At 38.1% G+C, this 21395-nt stretch overlaps 1 protein-coding gene across 1 annotated transcript; it reads right to left on the bottom strand.

Annotated features, from left to right (window-relative positions):
* Positions 1 to 2184: 2184 nt before the first annotated feature.
* On the bottom strand, positions 2185 to 19398 carry LOC136855988 (uncharacterized). Its single transcript, XM_067133537.1, has 7 exons — positions 19370 to 19398; positions 19049 to 19171; positions 18708 to 18894; positions 11645 to 11881; positions 6476 to 6744; positions 2874 to 3060; positions 2185 to 2445 (listed from the first exon to the last, which is right to left on the bottom strand). The coding sequence occupies exons 1-7, from the start codon at positions 19396 to 19398 to the stop codon at positions 2185 to 2187; spliced, it is 1293 nt and encodes a 430-aa protein (XP_066989638.1).
* Between the last annotated feature and the right edge of the window lie 1997 nt (positions 19399 to 21395).

Raw genomic sequence — 21395 nt, 5'->3', positions numbered from 1 at the left:
TAAAATACGAGATATTCGAAATTTATAACACAATTGTCAAAACAACTACAAGTATATCGATGCACTATGTAAAGATGTGATGAATGTTTTATAGATTTGGAGATTTCGAGAACTCTCTCTCTCTCTCTCTCTCTCTCTCTTGTTTATTTTTGTGGCTGAATATATATTTCATCATTTTCCAGGACCCAGCTGCGTTGATTATTTGACTGCAGCCCAAAAGCGCAACATTTATTTTTTCGGGATGGTGGGAACCCCTTGCTTCGCATTTTCAGGATCTGTTCATGTCCGGTTTTGTGCTTTCTTTCTTTCGTTATATACAAATATATATAAATATATGTATATATATATATATATATATATATATATATATATATATATATATATATATATATATGTTTATATATATAGTGTAAATTTATATGCATAATATATGTATGTGAGAGAGAGAGAGAGAGAGAAAGAATGTTTGAGAGCAGTGTACTTCTTGTAATTAAATTCTGATGAAAGAGTTACATTCGATATCTGATATACGTCATGTTATATATTAATTTAGGTTTACTTTTGTTCTAGAAGTTTATTACATGTATAAACAAGAAATTTGTTTTTCATTTTCGTAAATCTTATTTCACAATAAATAATGCACTTGCCTTGACTGTGACAAAACCTATATTGGATTTACTGGTAAATCACTTTCCTAAAAACTAATACGACACAAACGTTCAGTAAAATATGGCCAACAGATATTGGCTATTTTTAACCACATAAATAATCATAATCATCGAGTAAATTGGAATATGTCACGTATAAATTATAGCAGCATTTGTTGGTTCCAAAGTCAGATGGTAGAATCCGCACCGACTGAACAAGAAATACGATGAACCTCTCAAAAGGAGCCTGGGGTTCAGATCTCAGTGATAAAATCTTCCTCCCTCCAACAAGCAGTTAACAAGATTCAAGAGAAGCTGTCAACAGGAGTGACGTGGCGGCCGACTTCTGGAACATTCTTTCAACTGTATGAATGGCACTGTTCTGTACATCTTAATCCATTCATTATCTGTCCGTTGAGGAAGACAGTTCTCTTCGAAATATAACGCTATACAGTCTACCCTTTTGGTGTTTTTATGGGCTACTTTTATTGGATTATATATATATATATATATATGTATATATATACTGTATCATCTTCTTCTTCTTCTTCTTCTTCTTCTTTAACGTGCTTTTTTTTCCCATTTTTGTATGGGGTAAGCACGATGCCTTCTTTTTGAAGGACTTTTTGATTTGGCTTTGGGGTAGACCGTAGTCTCAATCGGCTGCCCTGCCTGACATCGCTTAGACCCTGGTAGCGTATGTTACATGTATCATACCAGACCCAACGCCCTTTCTCCCAGCAGCGAGAAGTTGTTGCGCGGGTAGGTCGAGAGTTCGAGACATGTGAGATGTTTGTTATGTTTTTAGAAGATGTTGTAGTGGCTTTGTTTTGTGTGTGTATTTAGTCTGTAACACCCATTTGCTTTTTAAGCAAGCCTATCCGTTGATTACATACATAATCCCGGGATGTCTACGGATAGCAAATTGTCCGCCTCTCTGATCAGTCGGCTCAGATTTGAACCAGCGCCACAGACCTCTACTGAAGTCCGAAGCTGCTGCTGTAATTGACTGTGCCATCGAGGCTCCTATATATATATATATATATATATATATATATATATATATATATATATATATATATATATATATATATATATATATATATATATATATATATATATATATATATATATATATATATACACTCTGTATATCCTTTAAAAGGAAGTGTCTTTCAGGTGGGATAAGGAACTGACCCGGTGATCTGTAATGAACAGATCACTGCCATTGGTATGCATGTGAGTGCATGTGTGGGAGAGTGTGTGCATATGTGTTGAGTTATTTTGAGATTTGTCAAGAGATTTGCATGAATACGTTGACGCAATGTAGGCCGACTGAGACTGACAAATCACGTTTCTTGCATTTGAAAGGACTTCTCCGAACACTTGTGTCAGAAACACGACTGAATGCATCTTGGGACTTTATTTGACTGAAGTAATATGTAGTTAGCCACCGGTTGAAGGCAAAATCTGATCATTACTATCACCCAACGAAAGCCATGCAATCCTTCACCAAAGAATCCGCTTATTCCGATCACTAGCCGAGAATCATTTGACTTCCAACTTCAGCCAGAAACAGACTTGTGGACACAACTACTCCGCCAGCGAAGAGGATGAAGGGACCTGTCAGGTGTCCTAATGTGAGGCTTCCAGCGCCTTCTCCGTCCTCGGAACTCGTCTCCGCGTCCGCCATTTCGTTGTTCCTCTGGAGCTCCTCCCGGTACTCTCTCTGCTGCCGCAGGCTTTTCCTTCGGGCTACTTCTATCTCGTCGTTGTACCATTTTTCCATCAGTCCCGCCTGAGGACACAAGAGTTCATGCAGCAACTGAGGGTTGAATAGAATGGGAATGGAGTTTCATTCTTTTCTGAAAGTTGGTTCTCCATGTTCTACTAAAGCATAACTCTCTCTCTCTCTCTCTCTCTCTCTCTCTCTCTCTCTCTCTCTCTCTCTCTCTCTCTCCTGCACTGTATATTATTGTAAATACTTTGATTTCACAGATTACTTGTAGCATCTATACGAAACTGTTAGAACGTGAGGGCTGAATGAATAACTATATAATATCCCTCCGGCTCAAAATATACAATGACTTAATTACTTGCAGTGCTCCACATAAAAAAAAATAGCCACCGGAAAACGGCTAGAACGTTTGCCACTTTCAGTAACAGAAGGAGAAGGAAAGTCAGAAAAACTACTGAACAACTTCAGTACCAAATAACGGCCAGTACCTCAACAACCTCCATGATGATGTGATCCAGGTGGGGCAGAAAGGGCAGGTCGTGAGGGATGGGCATGCACGCAGGGAAGTGGACAATCTTCGTCTTCCCGATGTACAGAGCGGTTGTTCCGTCTGGCCTCGTGAACTTGTCCACCAAAACGTGATTCATGTGCTTCAGGAAATCAACGTGGGCTGCCCTGTTTCCAAAAAGAAGGAACAGTCTGTCATACTGATGATCAGGGAGGAGGAGGAGGAGGAGGAGGTGTTGGTGAGAGTCCAAGTTTTTGAGAAGACTTGGTGCTGTTAGATCTTTTTTATCATGATAGCAGTAACTGTGTTATTGTGCTCACAATAAACCTTCTTCACTAACAGAGGCTTTGTCTAGAAGATGTTAACAGCCCTCGTGGTCTCAGAAAGCCTTCTGAGATGAAGTTGATTACCCTAAGGACACATGCACACATTTTATATATATATATATATATATATATATATATATATATATATATATATATATAAAATATATATACACACAGTAAACCCCCGTATTCGCAGTCCCATTATTCGCAGACTCACCTATTCGTGGATTTCCCTGTGGAACGTATATACACATTATTTGCGGAAAATTTGCCCATTCGCGGTATTTTTCATTGAGAAATATTCACTAATTACTGTATTTTCATATAATTTTCATGACTAAATGCACTTTTTGTGATAGAACTTAAAATACTCAGGTACAAGCATTTTTAGAGGTTTTTTGTGTTTAAACTATCAAAATAGGCAGTTCTAAGTTTTTTAGAGGGGTTTTAAGTATTCGCGGATTTTAGCTATTCGTGGGGAGGGGATGCGGTATTCATCCCACATAAATACGGGGGTTACTGTATATATATATATATATATATATATATATATATATATATATATATATATATATCTATATATCTGTGTATATATATATGTATGTATATATGTAAATATATATATATATATATATATATATATATATATATATATATATATATATATATGTATATATATATATATATATATATATATATATATATATATATATATATATATATATATATATGAGTTTATTTTTATTATGCACTCGTGACTAACCAGGAACTTTTCATGATAACATGGGGTTTACACTTCATAATTATATCTACGTAAACTGGCAACACTGATAAACGGCTCTCTCACAAAAGAGGCAAGCGAGAGATGAAAAGAAATGTTTACAAAAAAAAATCAAAATAAATCGAAGATGAACAAAGACAAAAACTGATAACTTGTAGTTAAAAAATGTCATGGTCAGAGGATTAGCAAATAACCAGAATGACGATAATGAAGTAATTCACAGAGTTCACATCAGTAACTCGCATGTGGACAAAGACTGGATTTAAATTGACTTTAGTTCCTTGTGGAGTTATATGAGCGCGAGTCATCTGAACCTCTTTTGGGAATGGAATTGACTCCAACGGAAAATGTCCTTCTGTTATGTCCAGCTACAGTTTAACCTCTGAGTCAATGTGTATGTGTGTGCACATGTCTGAATTTGTTGTGAATCACTCAGAGTCAACATTCACAGCAAACAGCAGCAGAGATTGCTTTGTAGGAACTGCACATTGTATTCAATGTATCTTCACCACAGTTCGAATGTGCAAGTATTAATTAGCAAGCGTACAGAAAGCCTTCACACACACACATACACACACACCATACCTTTTGTTGTCCACCGCCGTCTGCATCCCCTCAGACGTCTCGTAGCCGATTTCCATCAAATCCCCCAATTTCTTGTAGGGGGGATAATCCGACACTCTGAAGAACAATTTGGTGGAATGCAAGTAGGACTCGGCTGTGACCCTGAAACCAAGGAGGAGGCAGAGAGAGGGAAGGAGGGAAACAAGAACTATGTAATGACAACATAGAATATCAGAACTCACAGTGATAAAAAAATAAGGTGATGGTTCATTGTGATATTTCATTTAACTTTGCTTACATGAAGACTATAATGGGATTCCAGCGAATGATAGAAGCACAGGCATAAATAAAAAGTCCCCCAAGATAAGCAAGTTTTGTTGCTTCATTAAAAGGATAATAAAGGTCTTCACATTATTCGACCTCATTTTCTTTCTTTCTAATAAAAAAAGCAAAAGGGATGGTTATGCAAATGAAGCTGGATCACTGCCAGAGGAGACTTGATTACCCTTCTTATTAAGTCGCATTCAACTGGGTCACTAAAACTGAAAAGAAATGTAGGAAGCATTCTGCTGCCGGTTCTGAAAAGTCCCGCTCTACCTCCCGATCCAAACCACTGCAGCCTCGTGTAAGTGATTTCGGTCCTTTTATCGTTTTTGGGAAGTCAGGAAGAGAAAGAGCAGTAGATGAAAAGGTATTGAAACTTGTATAGAAAATGCCTTGAACTTTATCAATATGGATAGTGGGAATGATGACTGCAGCACTATCGACTGCAACTATGAGACTAGTCAGTTAAGAAAGAAACCTCTAATTAGCTTACAGAGAGAAGTGGAGCCAAAGGATCACCTAACCGAACACAGCATAACGATAAAAAAGCAATAGAATGATTTCCTAAGATTCCCGAGTGATGAATATGCTAAGAAAAGGTAAAAGTGGGAAAAGTGGTCATCTTCTTGGGGAGATTTTGGTGGCTTGCAATTCTATAGAGGTGAGGAAGGCTCCTGAACTAATGATATTATGTTCTCCAGTGTCAAGGAGGCTCCGGATGGGCATGCCTCGGTATTTTCCTGTCACCTTTTAGCTTCACTGTTAGGACTGAATGCTGCTCATTTACAAAAAAAAAAATAAAATAGAATAAAATATTGATGCTTGTTATATACACACATAACATTAATGAACATTTCTCATCTTCAAGGATTTAAGTACTGTATAGGGTTCGTAAACTGAATGGTAGGAGAAGGGACAGGATTTGTAAGTGTCTGAGTTACATTACTAAAACTACAGTAGTTCCAGGAGATTTGGTTTCATCCAACGAGGTAACAAGAGAAAGTTTCCTTCACTTCCCTTAGATACACGTCCTGCTACTTCACACTGAGTTCACTAGCTTAGAAATGGGTAAAAGTACAACAGAAGGAATTGGAAATGAAACATCAGTGAGGCTGTGCATGGGTTGTGTGTGATAAAGCTAGAAAGTAATGGACAAAGGACATTGACTGTTCTTGTGCCTTGTGGGAAGAAGTGGGGAATATAAGGATAACCTCAATAGGCCTATCTTCTCTTTATTACCACAGGATTCATCTATATGCCTATAATGAAACGTTATCGAACATAATTGCATCAGACCCATTCGGGGCCTAAATTACATATTGTGATAAGAGGTCTAAACTGTAGTACCTAGGGTGAATAATATCCGCGAAGATATTTCGCAAAGTGACTAATTTTTTTTTTTTTATGAAACACCAAGTTTCCGTGTTCAAACTTTTAACAGTGCTTTGTAATTTTATTTACCATCTATGAAAATACGTTCGTCCATTTCAATGGGGATGTGGTATATAGGTGTGTGTCTTTGACTATACATGTCGGACGACTAACAGTAAAACCTTGAGGAAGATTTAGCTTAAAACCACAACTCACTTATCGACAACCTCCACCAGTTCCTCCACCGTTTCTGCTCGAAGTGGGGGACTAGGCTTCATGAGGTAAGCTTTAAGATTTGCTCTGTACACTGCACTGATAATGAATACGAAGATCAGCCAAGACAACATCAGTATGCGCCCAGTCGCCGACACAGGAAGGAGAACATTGAAGTTCTGGTCTAGCAAAGTGGCTATGATTTCGTACGCAGACTCCCCCAAGGCGCTCAGCGCAGAAGAAACTCTGCCCCTCTCCTTCACATAGAAAATCTGAAAGTTAAAAAAGGTGTAAGTTATTGTAAAGAAAGTTAGAATAATATAAAGTATATTTAAAGGACGCACAGTTCAGTCAAAACTAAAAGCAAGGACACTCATGGAACCAGTAGTTTGGTGTAGAAAATGAAGCCATCTGGACACCAGATAAGCTTGACAGCTTTCGTCTTTTATGATTGAAATGGAAGAAGATCAAGGACGGTAACATGCTGAGTTTCCTGCGAAGGTGCGAAGAATTCTTTGGTGGTCCTTTGGTCTGTGAATGCAAGCAAAGGATTCCTTTCGCCAAGATCTCCACAAGTACTAGAAAGGAAGGCCTTCACGCCCAGAAAGCGAGAGAGTGCGTGCAAGAATCACTTCCTTTGGAGATTATGTGTGGATGTTGGCTGCTTGGGGATCTTGAGCAAATCATAGGCAAGTTATGAATGCTGTCCCATTGTATCCAGTACATGGAAAACACAGAAAATTTCAGATAATCTATTAGTTTTACTGATATATATATATATATATATATATATATATATATATATATATATATATATATATATATATATATATATATATATATATATATATATGTATACCACGAAACAGTGGTCACTGCCACATTTATATCTGAACTGCTGAATCACTGATGAATACATCTGAAGGAAACTTGTACAGTCGGCCAATGAAGAATTGTCATAGTTTCTTAATTCATTGTTCGTTATGGAAATATTGCCATTTGCAGGTGCCAGATTATTTACTTAATAATAAATATTTCCTTTCAAAGATGTTACATTCAAATTAATTAAATTGGAATCAAGTAGATTTATTCAACGTATCAAAAATAATTATTTTGCCAAGTAAGGACAATATATACTTGCGAGTCCACAGATTCTAATTTTATTGTCAACTAAATCTTCGTGACAGCATAAGCATTTGGAAGTTGCTTTGCTGCTGCGCCCAGTATTGCCGAAACATGGAAATGTGGCCTCCAGTGTGGAAGTTTTGATGCACAAGATGATCGGGTGCAGAAGTGGGGTCGCCATTTTACTGTCTGCCACGCCAAGTGTGGAAAAAATTTCCACACTCTTTTTAGGGGTTTATTGTGGTCAGATATATTAGTTTCTTATATGATTCATTGACCTATATTCTCAGCCGTTTGCATATTTATATGTTTTTATAATAGTGACTGAATAAAGAGCCATCAAAGAATAGTTGTTTGCGCCGATTCATGAAGAGCAGAAGTCGATCAAGCAATGTTTTGATTGACGCGTCAAATGCAAACGACAACAGAGTGACAGCAGCTTTAGGGTTCCATCTAATGAAGGTAATTGAAATCTATTTAAAATTGTTTTAATAAATGTAAAACGTGATTGTGATTAACTTGGGGGAAGTTTATGGGAAATGATCTTTAGACTGTGAGGGAAAGCATATACCATTTTATATACATTAGATTTTACCGATGGTTGAATGACTTTAAAATTTAGGCGAGCATGGAAGCCAGTGGTGTGGAAATGTGGCAACACTGTATTATGTCAGTGGTTGTGATATGACGTTTTTCATCACTTCGTTTCGTTCACATCAATTTTTCTGTATGGAAAATATTTTTACGCAATAATATATAGCATGATGTTCTAAAGATTACCGTGACTGTTTTTAACGTAATTGCATAAGATTTCTTCCATCGTCAAACAGAAAAATAGATTAATCAGGCATGAATCGTGCATCAGGCAGGTGATCGAAAAATTATGAAACTCTGCCAATTCTGATTTGGGTGACTACAATACCAGACTCTTACGAGCCAGGCAATTTTTAGCTCATTTCATTCCATCGCTTCAGAAACATACTAGCAGAACACCAAACAATCGTATTCTTCCCCTTCCCCATTTTGGTTTTCTGAAAAGAAAATTATTGTGCCGGCTTTGTCTGTCCGTCCTCACTTTTTTGTCCCCACTTTTTCTGTCCGCTCTCAGATCTTAAAAGCTACTGAGGCTAGAGGGTTGCAAATTGGTATGTTGATCATTCACCCTCCAATCATCAATCATTGCAGCCCTGTAACCTCAACAGTTCTTATTTTATTTAAGGTTAAAATTAGCCATGATCGTGCGTCTGGCAGCGCTATAGCTGCCAAAAACACTGGCTGCCACCGGGCCATGGCTGAGAGTTTCGTGGGCCGCATCTGAGAGTTTCATGAGCCGTGGCTGAGAGTTTCATACAGCATTATACGCTGTACAGAAAACTCGATTGCGCCGAGAAAACTTCAGCCCATTTTTTACTTGTTTTTTTTTCCTGTACACACCTGTTGCCTTCCTTGCTTTGCCTCATCAAGGACTCGAATCCTGCTCTCATCTAAGTGTCTCCATCTACCTGGTTTCATTTGGCCCTCATAACCTCATTGTTGCTCATACGTCATTATAACTTTCTCTTACAAGAACTTCCAAACTCTTCCGCCACTTTTTGCGTTTTCCCTTCACTGTCTCCAGCCAGTAAATGCTTCATCTGCAAGCATCTCCCGCTTCACTGTCCATTCCCGAAGAGTTATTTCACTCAGGGACTTTCTCCTAACGTCTCGTTCACAGCCTGAAATTCGGAATACTAACGAAATATAGTACATAAATAAGCTGAAAATAATGAGTAGAATTGCAAGCATTTCAAAACCATCTAAAAAATGCTCTTAACCAAAGAAGCAGTGTCAGTGGAGGGCACCATTAGCCGATCCAGAAAAATTTCGTGGGGCCACCAATTTTCATATACATATAGTACAGTACGTATATATATATATATATATATATATATATATATATATATATATATATATATATATAATATATTTATTAATAGATTTTTTTATTTTCCCGTGTTTATATTTCTTATTTATGTTATTATTGTCTAAATCTTCAATATAATGATTTTATCATTATTTTTCATGAATGGACACGTGCATAGTGCTCCCCCCGTGAATTCATTTCCAAGCAGTGAGTGCGGTGGGGGGGGGGGGATTCGATAATATTGTACCAGTCGTAACAGTGGCTGATTTGGCTAAAACTCTCCCCCGTAGGGAAGTAGTGCTGTCAGAACACTTCACCTGGTGCACTGTAGGCATTACTTAAGGCTCTTCATAGCGTCCCTTCAGCCACCAGCCGTAACCCCTTTCATTCCTTTTGCTGTACCTTCGTTCATATTATCTCTCTTCCATCTTGCTTTCCTCAACCCTCTCCTAACAGTCGTTCCACAGTGCAACTGCTTTGAGGTTTTCCTCCTGTTACACCTTTCAAACCTTCTATTCTCAATTTCCCTTTCAGCGCTGAATGACCTCATAGGTCCCAGCGCTTTTTTACATAAATATACAACATGATTTTTTTCAAAGTACAAAGTCTTACAACTGTGTTGTTTGTTCATCTGAGATATCTGTCATTCTCCGTTTGAAATGTATGTCCTCAATGGAATGATTTGTTTCAACCTTTGTGTAAAAGGTGACTATTCCAGAAACTCCACGAAGCTTAAATTCTGCCTCTTTTCAGTGTCATTGGTATTTCTCGGTTCTTTCCCTTTTGCTTGTGTTTGTCTCTTCTCATTAGAATCTTCTTCTTTTCTTACAGATATTTACACCTTCAAAATGTGTGATTTCCTGTTCAGTTTCAGTTGTAAGTTTATTTTGCAGTTATAAATGTGAATATCATTAACAAGAAAATTAAAGCAATGAGCAAGATTTTCAGTGTGCTACTCAGCACCAACAACCACCAGTTTTCTTGGATATTTCTTAAATGGGGAACTTTCTCGGGAAGGAACTACTTCTGTTGTCTTTTGTGGAAGCCATCCCAGTCGTTCAGCATCGCATGCTAATCTCTATATTAAACAAGTTTTCTCGACGCAGTCGAGTTTTCTATACAGCGTATAATGCTGTATGAAACTTTGAGCCACGGTTCATGAAACTCTTAGCCGCGGCCTATGGAACTTTCAGCCACAGTCCGGTGATGGCCTGTGTTGTTGGTACCTATAGCTGCGCCAGAAGTACGATTATGGCTAACTTTAACTTTAAATAAAATAAAAACTACTAAGGAGGCTATAGGGCTGCAATATGGTATGTTTGATGGTTGGAGGGTGGATGATCAGCATTCCAATTTGCAGCCCTCTAGCCTCAGTAGTTTTTAAGATCTGAGGTCGGGCAGAAAACGTGCGGACGGACAGACAAAGAGCCATCTCAATAGTTTTCTTTTACAGAAAACTAAAAAAAAAACAACAAATAACATTGACTTTAGAATGTGAGATGAGTATTCGGGAAAGTGTTGGTGTATTTCCTAAAATAGAGACGCCCTCAATGCAGCAGATCACAAGACACAAGAGCAGAGGAGACTACTCTGGATGGATTTGATGCTGCACAGAAGCCTCCAACATCATTATGTGGCCTAGCAATGGCACAGGGATGGATTACGAAGAATCCTTTGAGCTTATGTGCTATGAACATTCTCTAAACATCTCTCATTATCCACTGATTCATGAAGTAGCTATTAAGGGCTGTGACTGAAGACAAAGAGAATTCCAGCATTCTACATCTGGAAGCGTCCATTTTCGTATAGCACTACAACAGTAAGTGAAGGAATTTAATGATTAGGAAAATTAAATATAGATCATCATTTTCGACCCACTGCGGTTCTTTCCTTTTATTCCTTGCTCGTATTATGGACACCTGCTTCGATTAATTAAAAGTTATTATTTTTTTATTAAACGCTTATTTTCGCTTTGTAGGACTTGATTGTAGGTAAAATATTTATAAATTTCACTCAGCATAAGGAAATTCTTTGTGTTTAGCTTTTGATTAATAATAATAATAATAATAATAATAATAATAATAATAATAATAATAATAATAATAATAATATAATATAATATAATAATAATAATAATGGCTTACCAAAGCTAGAGCCAACGTTGCAACAAAGCAGGCAAAGAAGATGCCCAGCCACGTCTCATTCGCCAGGGGCAGGAAGAGCCCGGACCAGTGGGGCCTGGAGGGCGTGGCAGCCATGCTGAAGGCGAAGTAGGCAGTCTCATACACGACGGTCATGTCATGCGTCACCAGGTGATCGGGGACCAGCTCCCAATAGACGGGGGATATGTAAGCAGTCCTGTCTACCACCAGCTGCAGCACCTGAAATGAACTGGAAATGAACTTGCAAAGGACCAGTAGATATTAGCAAGTCTGCACACACACACACACACACACACACACACACACACACACACACACACACACACACTCTCTAGGTATGTAAAGGCGCGTTCTGTTAAGAATATCTGCAAATCTTGTGATGTTTAGCATCGTGTGCGTATTCTGTCCTTGCTCCAATCTAAGCACACTTTCCTATCTCCGAGCACTTTTGTCTCGACGGAAAGTTGAAATAACCTCACTATTAACTGCAAACTGAATGACAGTATCCAATCAGTACACACACACACACACACACACACACACACACACACACACACACACACACACACATATATACATGTGTGTGTGTTTATTCCCTAACATTAAGCTACAAATGTCATTTATGTCTAATTCACCCTACCTCGGAAATAATACAGAAGAAGAATTATAATTGATAAATAGTTTGTCACCTTGAGGATTCAGATGTCTATATATATAAAAATGGATGTATGTATGTATGTGTGCATGTACGTTCTAGCATAACTCTGAAACACATTGAGCAATTTCAACCAAACTTGGTATACATATGTCTTACTATCTAGAAATCAGCAGTGTGGGTGTAAGATATCACTAGCACCAAAGGGCACCAAAGTGGGTGGGGGTGGGAAGGGCTTCCCTGAAACGGGGCTGGTTCTGCCCGTAGACTTAGTAACGAAATAAACTTTACGAATTTATGATACCTAATTTCGGTGTACATATAGCTTACTCTCTGGAAAAGAATACTCTGTGGGTAAGACATCAATGGCACCAAAGGGGGTGGGGGCTGGGAAGGGGGTGACAGAAAGAGAGTGAGAGGGAGAGGAAGTGAGAGAGTAGAGGGGGTGTAAGGGAGGAGAAACAGAGAAAAAGTGAGGGAGAGAGAGAGTAAGTTTATCGGTTGTCAATCAGTTATTCCCGTGCAGCGCCGGGTTGATCAGCTAGTATACTGTGTATGTATATATATATATATATATATATATATATACATTGGTGTGAAATCGAGGCTATTCCTCAGCAAAATAGCAAGAAGGCACTAAAGCAGACAGCTTGGTACATGGTTTTCCTTTATTCAGGGCGGCCTACGTTTCGAGATCCTTGTCTCATCCTCAAGGCTAAAAATACAAGTAAAATATACAAATACAGCAAGAAGATTTAGGATATATGTACAAATAAAATATGATGAAGTAAAACATCAGTAAAAAGGTAAACCTAAAATAAAATTGTTAAAAAAAAAAAAAGAAAAAGATAGAAAATTTTTTACTAACAGACCTTATTCCTCGAAGTTCAGTTGCTGTATGAAAAACAATAAACATAAGGTGGGGTGTGGTTTAAGCTATATACAGGGGCGTGGACGAGGAATGATTGTTCAAAGAGGAACAAGCTTTTTGATCGCTAACGATTCAAGAATAGGAGGTGGTGTTCGTGTTGACTAGTTAGTATAATCTTAAAATCATTATAGTTTATTTTACTTTTGCATAGTTTTATGTGGTTTCTAATATTGGATGTTTCGGGATTAGACAACTTGCACCCAGTGCGAAAGCTAACGCCAATATGTGCGTCACATCTGACCTTAAGCAGTCGGCGTGTGTTTCCCACGTATGTCTGACAATGGCATTGACAGCAAGTAAATAAATAAACAACACCGGACTGCATTAAAGGGGCAGTTTTTCTTTGTGACGAAACATACCGCCAATAGTTCTTGGGTTCTTAAATATGAGCTTCACGTCAACTGCAGGAAAATAATTCGTTAAAATCCTTTTTAGATTGGGTAGGAAAGAGGTGTCATGCGTGAACGGAAAACTTATATAATATGTTAATTTATGTGCCAAGTGTGTGGTAGCAGGAGGGTGAAAGGACTTATCAATGCTCTCTTAACATACTTTAAAAATAAATTGGATGGATAGCAGTTGGATTTAAAATAATCATAGAGAAAACCTATTTCCTTGTGAAAAAGATGCCAGTCGGATGTAAGTGTTATGGCCCTGTGGAGGAGAGTGGACAGGGAATTCAATTTAAAATTATAAAAGCACGAACTGTAAAAATTCTGCCCAAGACCAGTAAAGGTTTTCTTGCGGAACACACCAGTATGAAATCTCTTTTCTTCACGGATGACGATGGTGTCTAAAAAGGATAATTGGTTATTATTTTCTAATTCATAAGTGAATTTAATGTTATTATGTAGCGAATTAGCATACTGCAAAACTGGTCACAGTGGTGACGTTCTTTAAAAGGACAAAAGTGTCGTCAACATAACGGCGATAAAATAACGGCTTGAAAACAGAGGACAGCTGTCCAGCAGCTCTCTCTCGAATTTGTGCATAAAAATATCAGCAAAAATGCAGCTTAATGGATTACCCATTCCTACACCTTCCACTTGCATGTAAACTTCATCATTAAACACAAAGGCCGTGTCCCGCACCGCCAACTCCAATAGCTCTTTAAAATCTAAGCGGTTAAAACCGTGGTACACATTGTCCTGATCATTAAAAATAGTATCAAAAATATAATCGATTGTTTCCTCCACTGGTATATTAGTGAATAGTGACTCTATATCAAAACTGGCCATGACCAAATCGGAATCTTGACATAAAAAATATTATTTTAAATTCTAAGGAACTGTTAACAGTAAATTCATTTTGAAAGAGTTTTCCAAGAGAGGGACTATGTATTTTGCAATTTTGTAGTTGGGTGTAGTATATGAAGAAAGGATTGGCCTCATAGGTATATTCTCTTTATGTATCTTGGGAGGCCATACATGATACCATAAGATGATCCAGTGACGAAAAAGCTCATCATAAGTAGTTTGAGTAATAACCTGTTTATTTTTAAAGATCTCAGAAAACGGTTAATTTTGTCCTCTTTCTTAAAAATAAGTTTAAAGTCTTTGTTACCAATTTTTGAAATTTAGAATCATCGGTGAGTATATTCTGCATTTTTGGAGATAATCAACTTTATTCAAAATAACTGTACCATTACCTTTATCTGGTTTGGAAAATATTAAGTTATTATTTTTTCTCAATTTCTGAAGGGTATTTAGATCATCTTTGTTAAAGAAAGGGGCCCATCTAGTTTTCTGTTTGTGGTAATTAGTATGTGCGAAAGCAGACAGTTCAGTTTGGAATTTTGATAGGTTAGCGTTTAAAGGCAAGTTCTTCAGTTTGGTAAAAGTACTTCAAAGGGCAAATAGTACTCATAGTAAGAGGGTTTGTAGTTGGGTAAACAGAAATCCAGCCCAAAAGATAAAAGAAATTCTTCTTTCTTAGTTAAGTTATAGTCAGAGAAGTTGAAAACCACCTTGTTCCCTTTACCAGAAAAATTCGGTTTGAAGACACCTAGTTTCTTAAGTTTGTTGTTATGGGTGTTTTGTACCTTTTCAATATAGCCATTTAAATCTTTAGATAACAACCAGTTAAAAATGATTAAATCAATAAGTGTGAGTCGGTTATGGATATCATTATACAAAAGTTGTAGAGGTTTGACATGTTTAGAAATAAGCTTTTCTTTGGTACAGATTTCAATAGACAATAATGCAGACGTGGAATCATGATAGAATTTAGTATTATATAACGAACGTCTATATAATTTAAATTTAACAAAGTTAGGTGTGACCTGATTGAGCTGGCAATATTGCAAGAATTCGAGGTCGAGTTTTGCTTTCCACCACTTCTTCAAAGTAATCTCAATTTACGACAAGTCAGTAGTAGAGGGCGGTCGTATCTGCGCTGGATCAGGTCGCGGAAATGCAAAATACCACTGGACCTGAGGCGGACGAGGAAGAGCAAGGCGAACATCCAGGAAAACATGGTAGAAAGTCGAGGAGATGTTTCGTGAGGCAGATGAAGTCCAGAATAAGCTGGTGGACCAGGCGGGACGTAAAATTTCAGAATCCACATAACAGCAGGAAGAACACATTGGTGTGAAATCAGGCTATTCCTCAGCAAAATAGCAAGAAGGCACTAAAGCAGACAGCTTGGTACATGGTTTTCCTTTATTCAGGGCGGCCTACGTTTCCGAGATCCTTGTCTCATCCTCAAGGCTAAAAATACAAAGTAAAATATACAAATACAGCAAGAAGATTTAGGATATATGTACAAATAAAATATGATGAAGTAAAACATCAGTAAAAAGGTAAACCTAAAATAAAATTGTTAAAAAAAAAAAAAAAAAAGATAGAAAATTTTTACTAACAGACCTTATTCCTCGAAGTTCAGTTGCTGTATGAAAAACAATAAACATAAGGTGGGGTGTGGTTTAAGCTATATACAGGGGCGTGGACGAGGAATGATTGTTCAAAGAGGGAACAAGCTTTTCTATCTTTTTCTCTTTTTTTTTAACAATTTTATTTTAGGTTTACCTTTTTACTGATGTTTACTTCATCATATTTTATTTGTACATATATCTAAATCTTCTTGCTGTATTTGTATATTTTACTTTGTATTTTTAGCAGCCTTGAGGATGAGACAAGGATCTCGAAACATAGCCGCCCTGAATAAAGGAAAACCATGTACCAAGCTGTCTGCTTTAGTGCCCTTCTTACTATGCTATATATATATATATATATGTGTGTGTGTGTGTGTGTGTGTGTGTGTGTGTGTATCAATGACAGGATCTCATTAAAACTGGATGGTATCTAGCAGAGATATTTATCTAGGGAAAGTTACAAGCTTTGTAGGACTAACAGCCCTCATTGTCAGGTATCCTAGAAGTTTGTAACTTTCCCTGAGTAAATATCTCTGCTAGTTGCCATCCAGTTTTAATGAGGTCCTGTCAGTAATTGTATCAATGCTCAGAACAACTGTGCAAGTGATAAAGTTAATGTGTGTGTGTGTGTGTATATATATAGATATGATCTGTACATATTTGCCTGTATCGGCATCAGCGTTTCCACTTAGAGGAATTTTCCTTGACTGAAGGAATTTCAAGGATTTTCCTTGACTGAAGGAATTTCAAGGATTTTCCTTGACTGAAGGAATTTCAAGGATTTTCCTTGACTGAAGGAATTTCAAGGATTTTCCTTGACTGAAGGAATTTCAAGGATTTTCCTTGACTGAAGGAATTTCAAGGATTTTCCTTGACTGAAGGAATTTCAAGGATTTTCCTTGACTGAAGGAATTTCAAGGATTTTCCTTGACTGAAGGAATTTCAAGGTCGCCACGGAGAATTTCAAGGAGTTAGATATATCAAGGAATTTTCAAGGATTTATTTGTTTCTCCAGGAATTGTCACCGACTTTGGACACCTGCCAGAAATATTCACGAAATTATAATTTTCTTGAGAAATTTCTTATTCTCTTGAATTAGAAAATGCATTTTGAGATACTCAAATATTATATACTACGGGCTAAACTATGTAAATAGTATAGAAAGCATTACAAGCTCTCTGTTATTCATACACAATGTGGCTTTAAGTGATCATGAGAGAATTGTATGACGGCCTCGGATCTTTCCTTGACGGTGACCCCCAAGGGTTTAAACCCGGTATGTATCCACCTTTGTTGAGTGTTTAGCACAAGCCCGTTGGGGATGACCGTAAAAACATAAACAAAAGACTGTAAATATCATAAAGATAATGACCCCCAAAAAATATTAGTCCTAGATAACGACCCCCGAAAACCCTTGGGGTCATTGTCTGGGGAAAAATCCACGGCCTGCAGTGCCCATTTCCTGACATTTCTGCCTGCCTGATATTTGTTCCATCTTCGTCACCCGTGGCTATACCCACGGGACCTGCTGTCTTGGGCCTGTAATATGAATAGATACATGTTCCGTACAGTCACCACACTCAAAGAGCCCTGGTCTGTATTTGTCCAGTTACTGTTACCAAGCTCAGTCAGTGTCGGAAAGAATGAGGTTCTATCGTGGCTTACAGGTACATTCTCCATTCTCTCTCCCAGATCGTCACAACACAGTGAAGCAGCCATGATGACTGATGATAAAATGAATATTGTGCCTAATCTGTTTTTAAACCAGGCCATGATCTAACTGATTATGATAATGATATTGTTTCTGATAGTTGGGCGGAGAATTCATCACAATATTTTTAGATGGAAACAAATAAGACCAGTAATAGTGAGAATGATTGTGACACGGATAAAGGACAGATGGAAAAGTGTATAATGTGTGAGGTCAAACATGAAATTTGAGCAAACATTTTTCGACACATGGTAGACAAATCATGTTGGAGAAACAGACCATGGTTGGGGAAGCTGTGCCGTTTGTAAGATGTGCAGCGTAAAAGGTTCGTGTGCTAAAATGCTACAACTTCATCAGTTCGTCATGGCGAAACCAGAACCTATATCGATAAGGCAAAAAGGAGCGCAAGTTTAACTAAGTTTCAGCCCAGCACTGCTGGTTTTATGAGACCATCACTGAGCGCAGCAGCAAAAATGGAAATTAGAATATGCAGCTTCATTGCTGGAAGTAATGTGCTGATAAACTTGTGTGAACATTTTCTACCATTCCCTGGAGATTTGTTTGAAATTAGTCAGCATTCTTTGCCGCTATTTTTTTCCTGATATGAATAACTGAAAGTATTCAAGGAAGAAATCAAGAAAAATGAAATGGATGTTAAGGAAACTCAAGGAAAATCAAGGAATTTTGGTGCTCTTTTCAAGGAATTCTCATTTCTGCGAGTTGATTCATCACCGAATAGGTAGAAAAGTAAAGCAAATGGCATTTCCCCCTTATGCTCTGCATCTCAGTTAGAATCCAACCAGTGTACAAGAACAGTGAGAGAGAGAATGAGTGAGTGAGTGAGTGAGTGAGTGAGTGAGTGAGTGAGTGACCGACCTCCTCCCATGTCTTGGCGGGCATGAGGAAAGACGTGAAGTTCAGCTTGTCCTCCATGGCGTGCAGGAGCATGCCATCCGACCCATAGATGATGGTCTCCTCAGCTCCGTCCTCTTTGGTCTCCACTCGAGCCATGAAATGAGGCGTGTGCTCCAGGCTCGTCACGTTGATGACCCCCCCGTGGAAGCTGGGGATGAGGCAGAGCGAAAAAAGATTGGGACATTTTAGTGACTTTTATCTTCTTTCCGACAAACTTACAAACCAAGGGAAAACTACTTCATTGTCTTGTAGATATTTGAAAGGACTGCTTTCTATAAGACGGAAACTGGAAATAGCCTTACTTTTTATATTTATCGGGGAACAACTCTCTGTTTTCATACACGTAGAGATCCTGGCGATAAGTAGCCAACTTGACGACCTGAGGCCCCCTGGGACTGAATGGGTAGAAGGCATACACAGTCCACCTGTGGGAGGATGAGGAATGCACACTGTTAAATCAGTAGAAAACTTGGTAATTCATTAGATTATTCTTACCCTAAAATCTCACACATTCCAAACAAATCCTCTAGAAGAAGATCAAAGGAATTTTTTCCTTTTTAATTCCACGTGGTATTTTAATGGGATGAAGGTATCTCATTGAACATAAGACACTATTGTCATACCAGACATCAGAACTTCCAGATTCAGTCATTCATTTTGGAAACTAACTACAGACATAAGGCTTTATTAAAACGGCATAGTAAGTGCTTGATGATCAAGTATATTTAGGCAAGGAAAGGTTGCTGGAAGTTTGTATGTTTGTGCGCTATAGAAATCCGAACCACTTGACCGATCTAGACAAAATTTGGCATGTGGCCATCATTTGACCAAACTTAGATAAGAGGGTAGGTTATCCGATACCTTTAAACTCCACATAATACAAACAAAGGTTAATGGCGTTCCCCATCTTGGGACAGTGGGTGCATTGCTTACATCCTTCCTGGACATCCATTTTGGCTCCATGCCTCTTGGGCGCAGCACTCTTGTTGGCACTGTTGGAGGCAGAGGTGCTGCCTGAGTTTTTCTGAGAAGGAATAACTCTTGGTCGCCAGTAGTTTTTGATGGTTCTCCGGGAATGATCATATGATCGAGGATGAGTTGATCACTGTGACCTCTGGGCACCATTCCAGGTGCCATGAACATGTGGGGACAACTCTCACTCGTCAGCCATGACTTTCCTCTCTTTAATATTGGCAGATTTCTGGTAATAGCAATGATGAGATCTCTTGACCTTTCAAATGTCTTCACGGGTGCTGCATCAAGCCATCTTCCAAAGGTGTGTTCTAACTTCCTCTCTCCCAACAAATGTCTCTGATTCTTATCTCTATAAGAGTCTGAACTGTCGTTCAGGTAATGTTTTACAAGATTAAAGAATATCTTAACTAGCTTATAGTTGGATAATTCACTTGATGACAAAGTTTTATAGGCATACAAAGCTGGGTCATTCAGATGTTCTGGTAGAAGCATTGACCAAACATCAGATGGCACCTTATTTAAGAGTGGAGGAAAACACTCTGCTCAATTCCCATCATACCTGGACAGAAATCTCATCAACTCTTGTGCTGAGAGTGTACTTTGAAGTGGTGAGACAGGCGGTGATCTGTCGGTGCTTAAACTGTTCTAAATTTATTTGCTCTATTTCTTTCTGAAACTGGAGCTGTTGTGGTGCTGGTCTGTCAGTCTCCACCTGATTTTGCCCACAATTCACTGGATTTGAGTTCGGACTTTTGATGGTCAAAGTGCATAGAAGTCTGCCCCAATCATGACATCATTCTAAGGCACGTGTGCCACTGGAGACGTTACCCATATTTCATTATACCTGCGCCATTCCAGAGTCCGAGTCTACTACCATGAACTCTGGAGCTGTTCCACATTCTGAAACTAGTTTTGTCCTTAAGAATTCTGTAGAGATGAGAGTGTTATCTTCAAGTGCTGACAAATTTGCATTAAATCGTTTTCATTCTTCAGTGTAAAAGATTGTAATGGTCAGTAAAGTGATGTGATGTGCCTGGTCTGATCCTATCAGAACTGATACAGACGGAGCTCCTCAGGTGGAACAATGTCTAGAAAGCGGTTACCTCTGATTTAAGTGCCTGGTTTACGCAAGTACTTAAGGCTGCACCTCCTTTGGCATAAAACTTTTACCTCCAGTCGTCAGAGTAAGGGAACGCACCACAGGTACTTATGCACAGTTTCACTATGATCCAAGACAAAGCAAAAACAGAAAAACAAAAAGAGAAGAAATCAAAACTGCCTTGATATATTTGTTGCTATCTCTGAAATGAATTCTGTGGGATGTCCTGACAGATGGGTTTTCAGGTTTCTGTGGACACTTTCACTTCATTTAACTTGACCTGGAGATATGGTATTTATTGTTTATAAGAAAAATGAAAACAGCAAAACATTTCTGGTTTAACCAACGAGCAGCCAGAGTGATACCAAGGGCTCAACAGTGACAGTAAGTCTCCACACTTTACAGTTTATCCAGCTCTCAAAATAGACTTAACAAAAACCAAATAAAGCAAAAGATAAGATGAAATAGCGTAAAATAAAACATAAGAAATAGTAAAAATAACAAACACAATTTCAATCACTGGCAAAGCCAGAAGTGGAAACGTTAATATGATGCAAAACCTCATGAAGGTCTGG

The sequence above is a fragment of the Macrobrachium rosenbergii genome, chromosome 34 (genome assembly GCF_040412425.1).
Source record: "Macrobrachium rosenbergii isolate ZJJX-2024 chromosome 34, ASM4041242v1, whole genome shotgun sequence".
NCBI classification, from domain to species: Eukaryota; Metazoa; Arthropoda; class Malacostraca; order Decapoda; family Palaemonidae; genus Macrobrachium; species Macrobrachium rosenbergii.
This window is presented reverse-complemented; position numbering and strand designations above follow the sequence as displayed.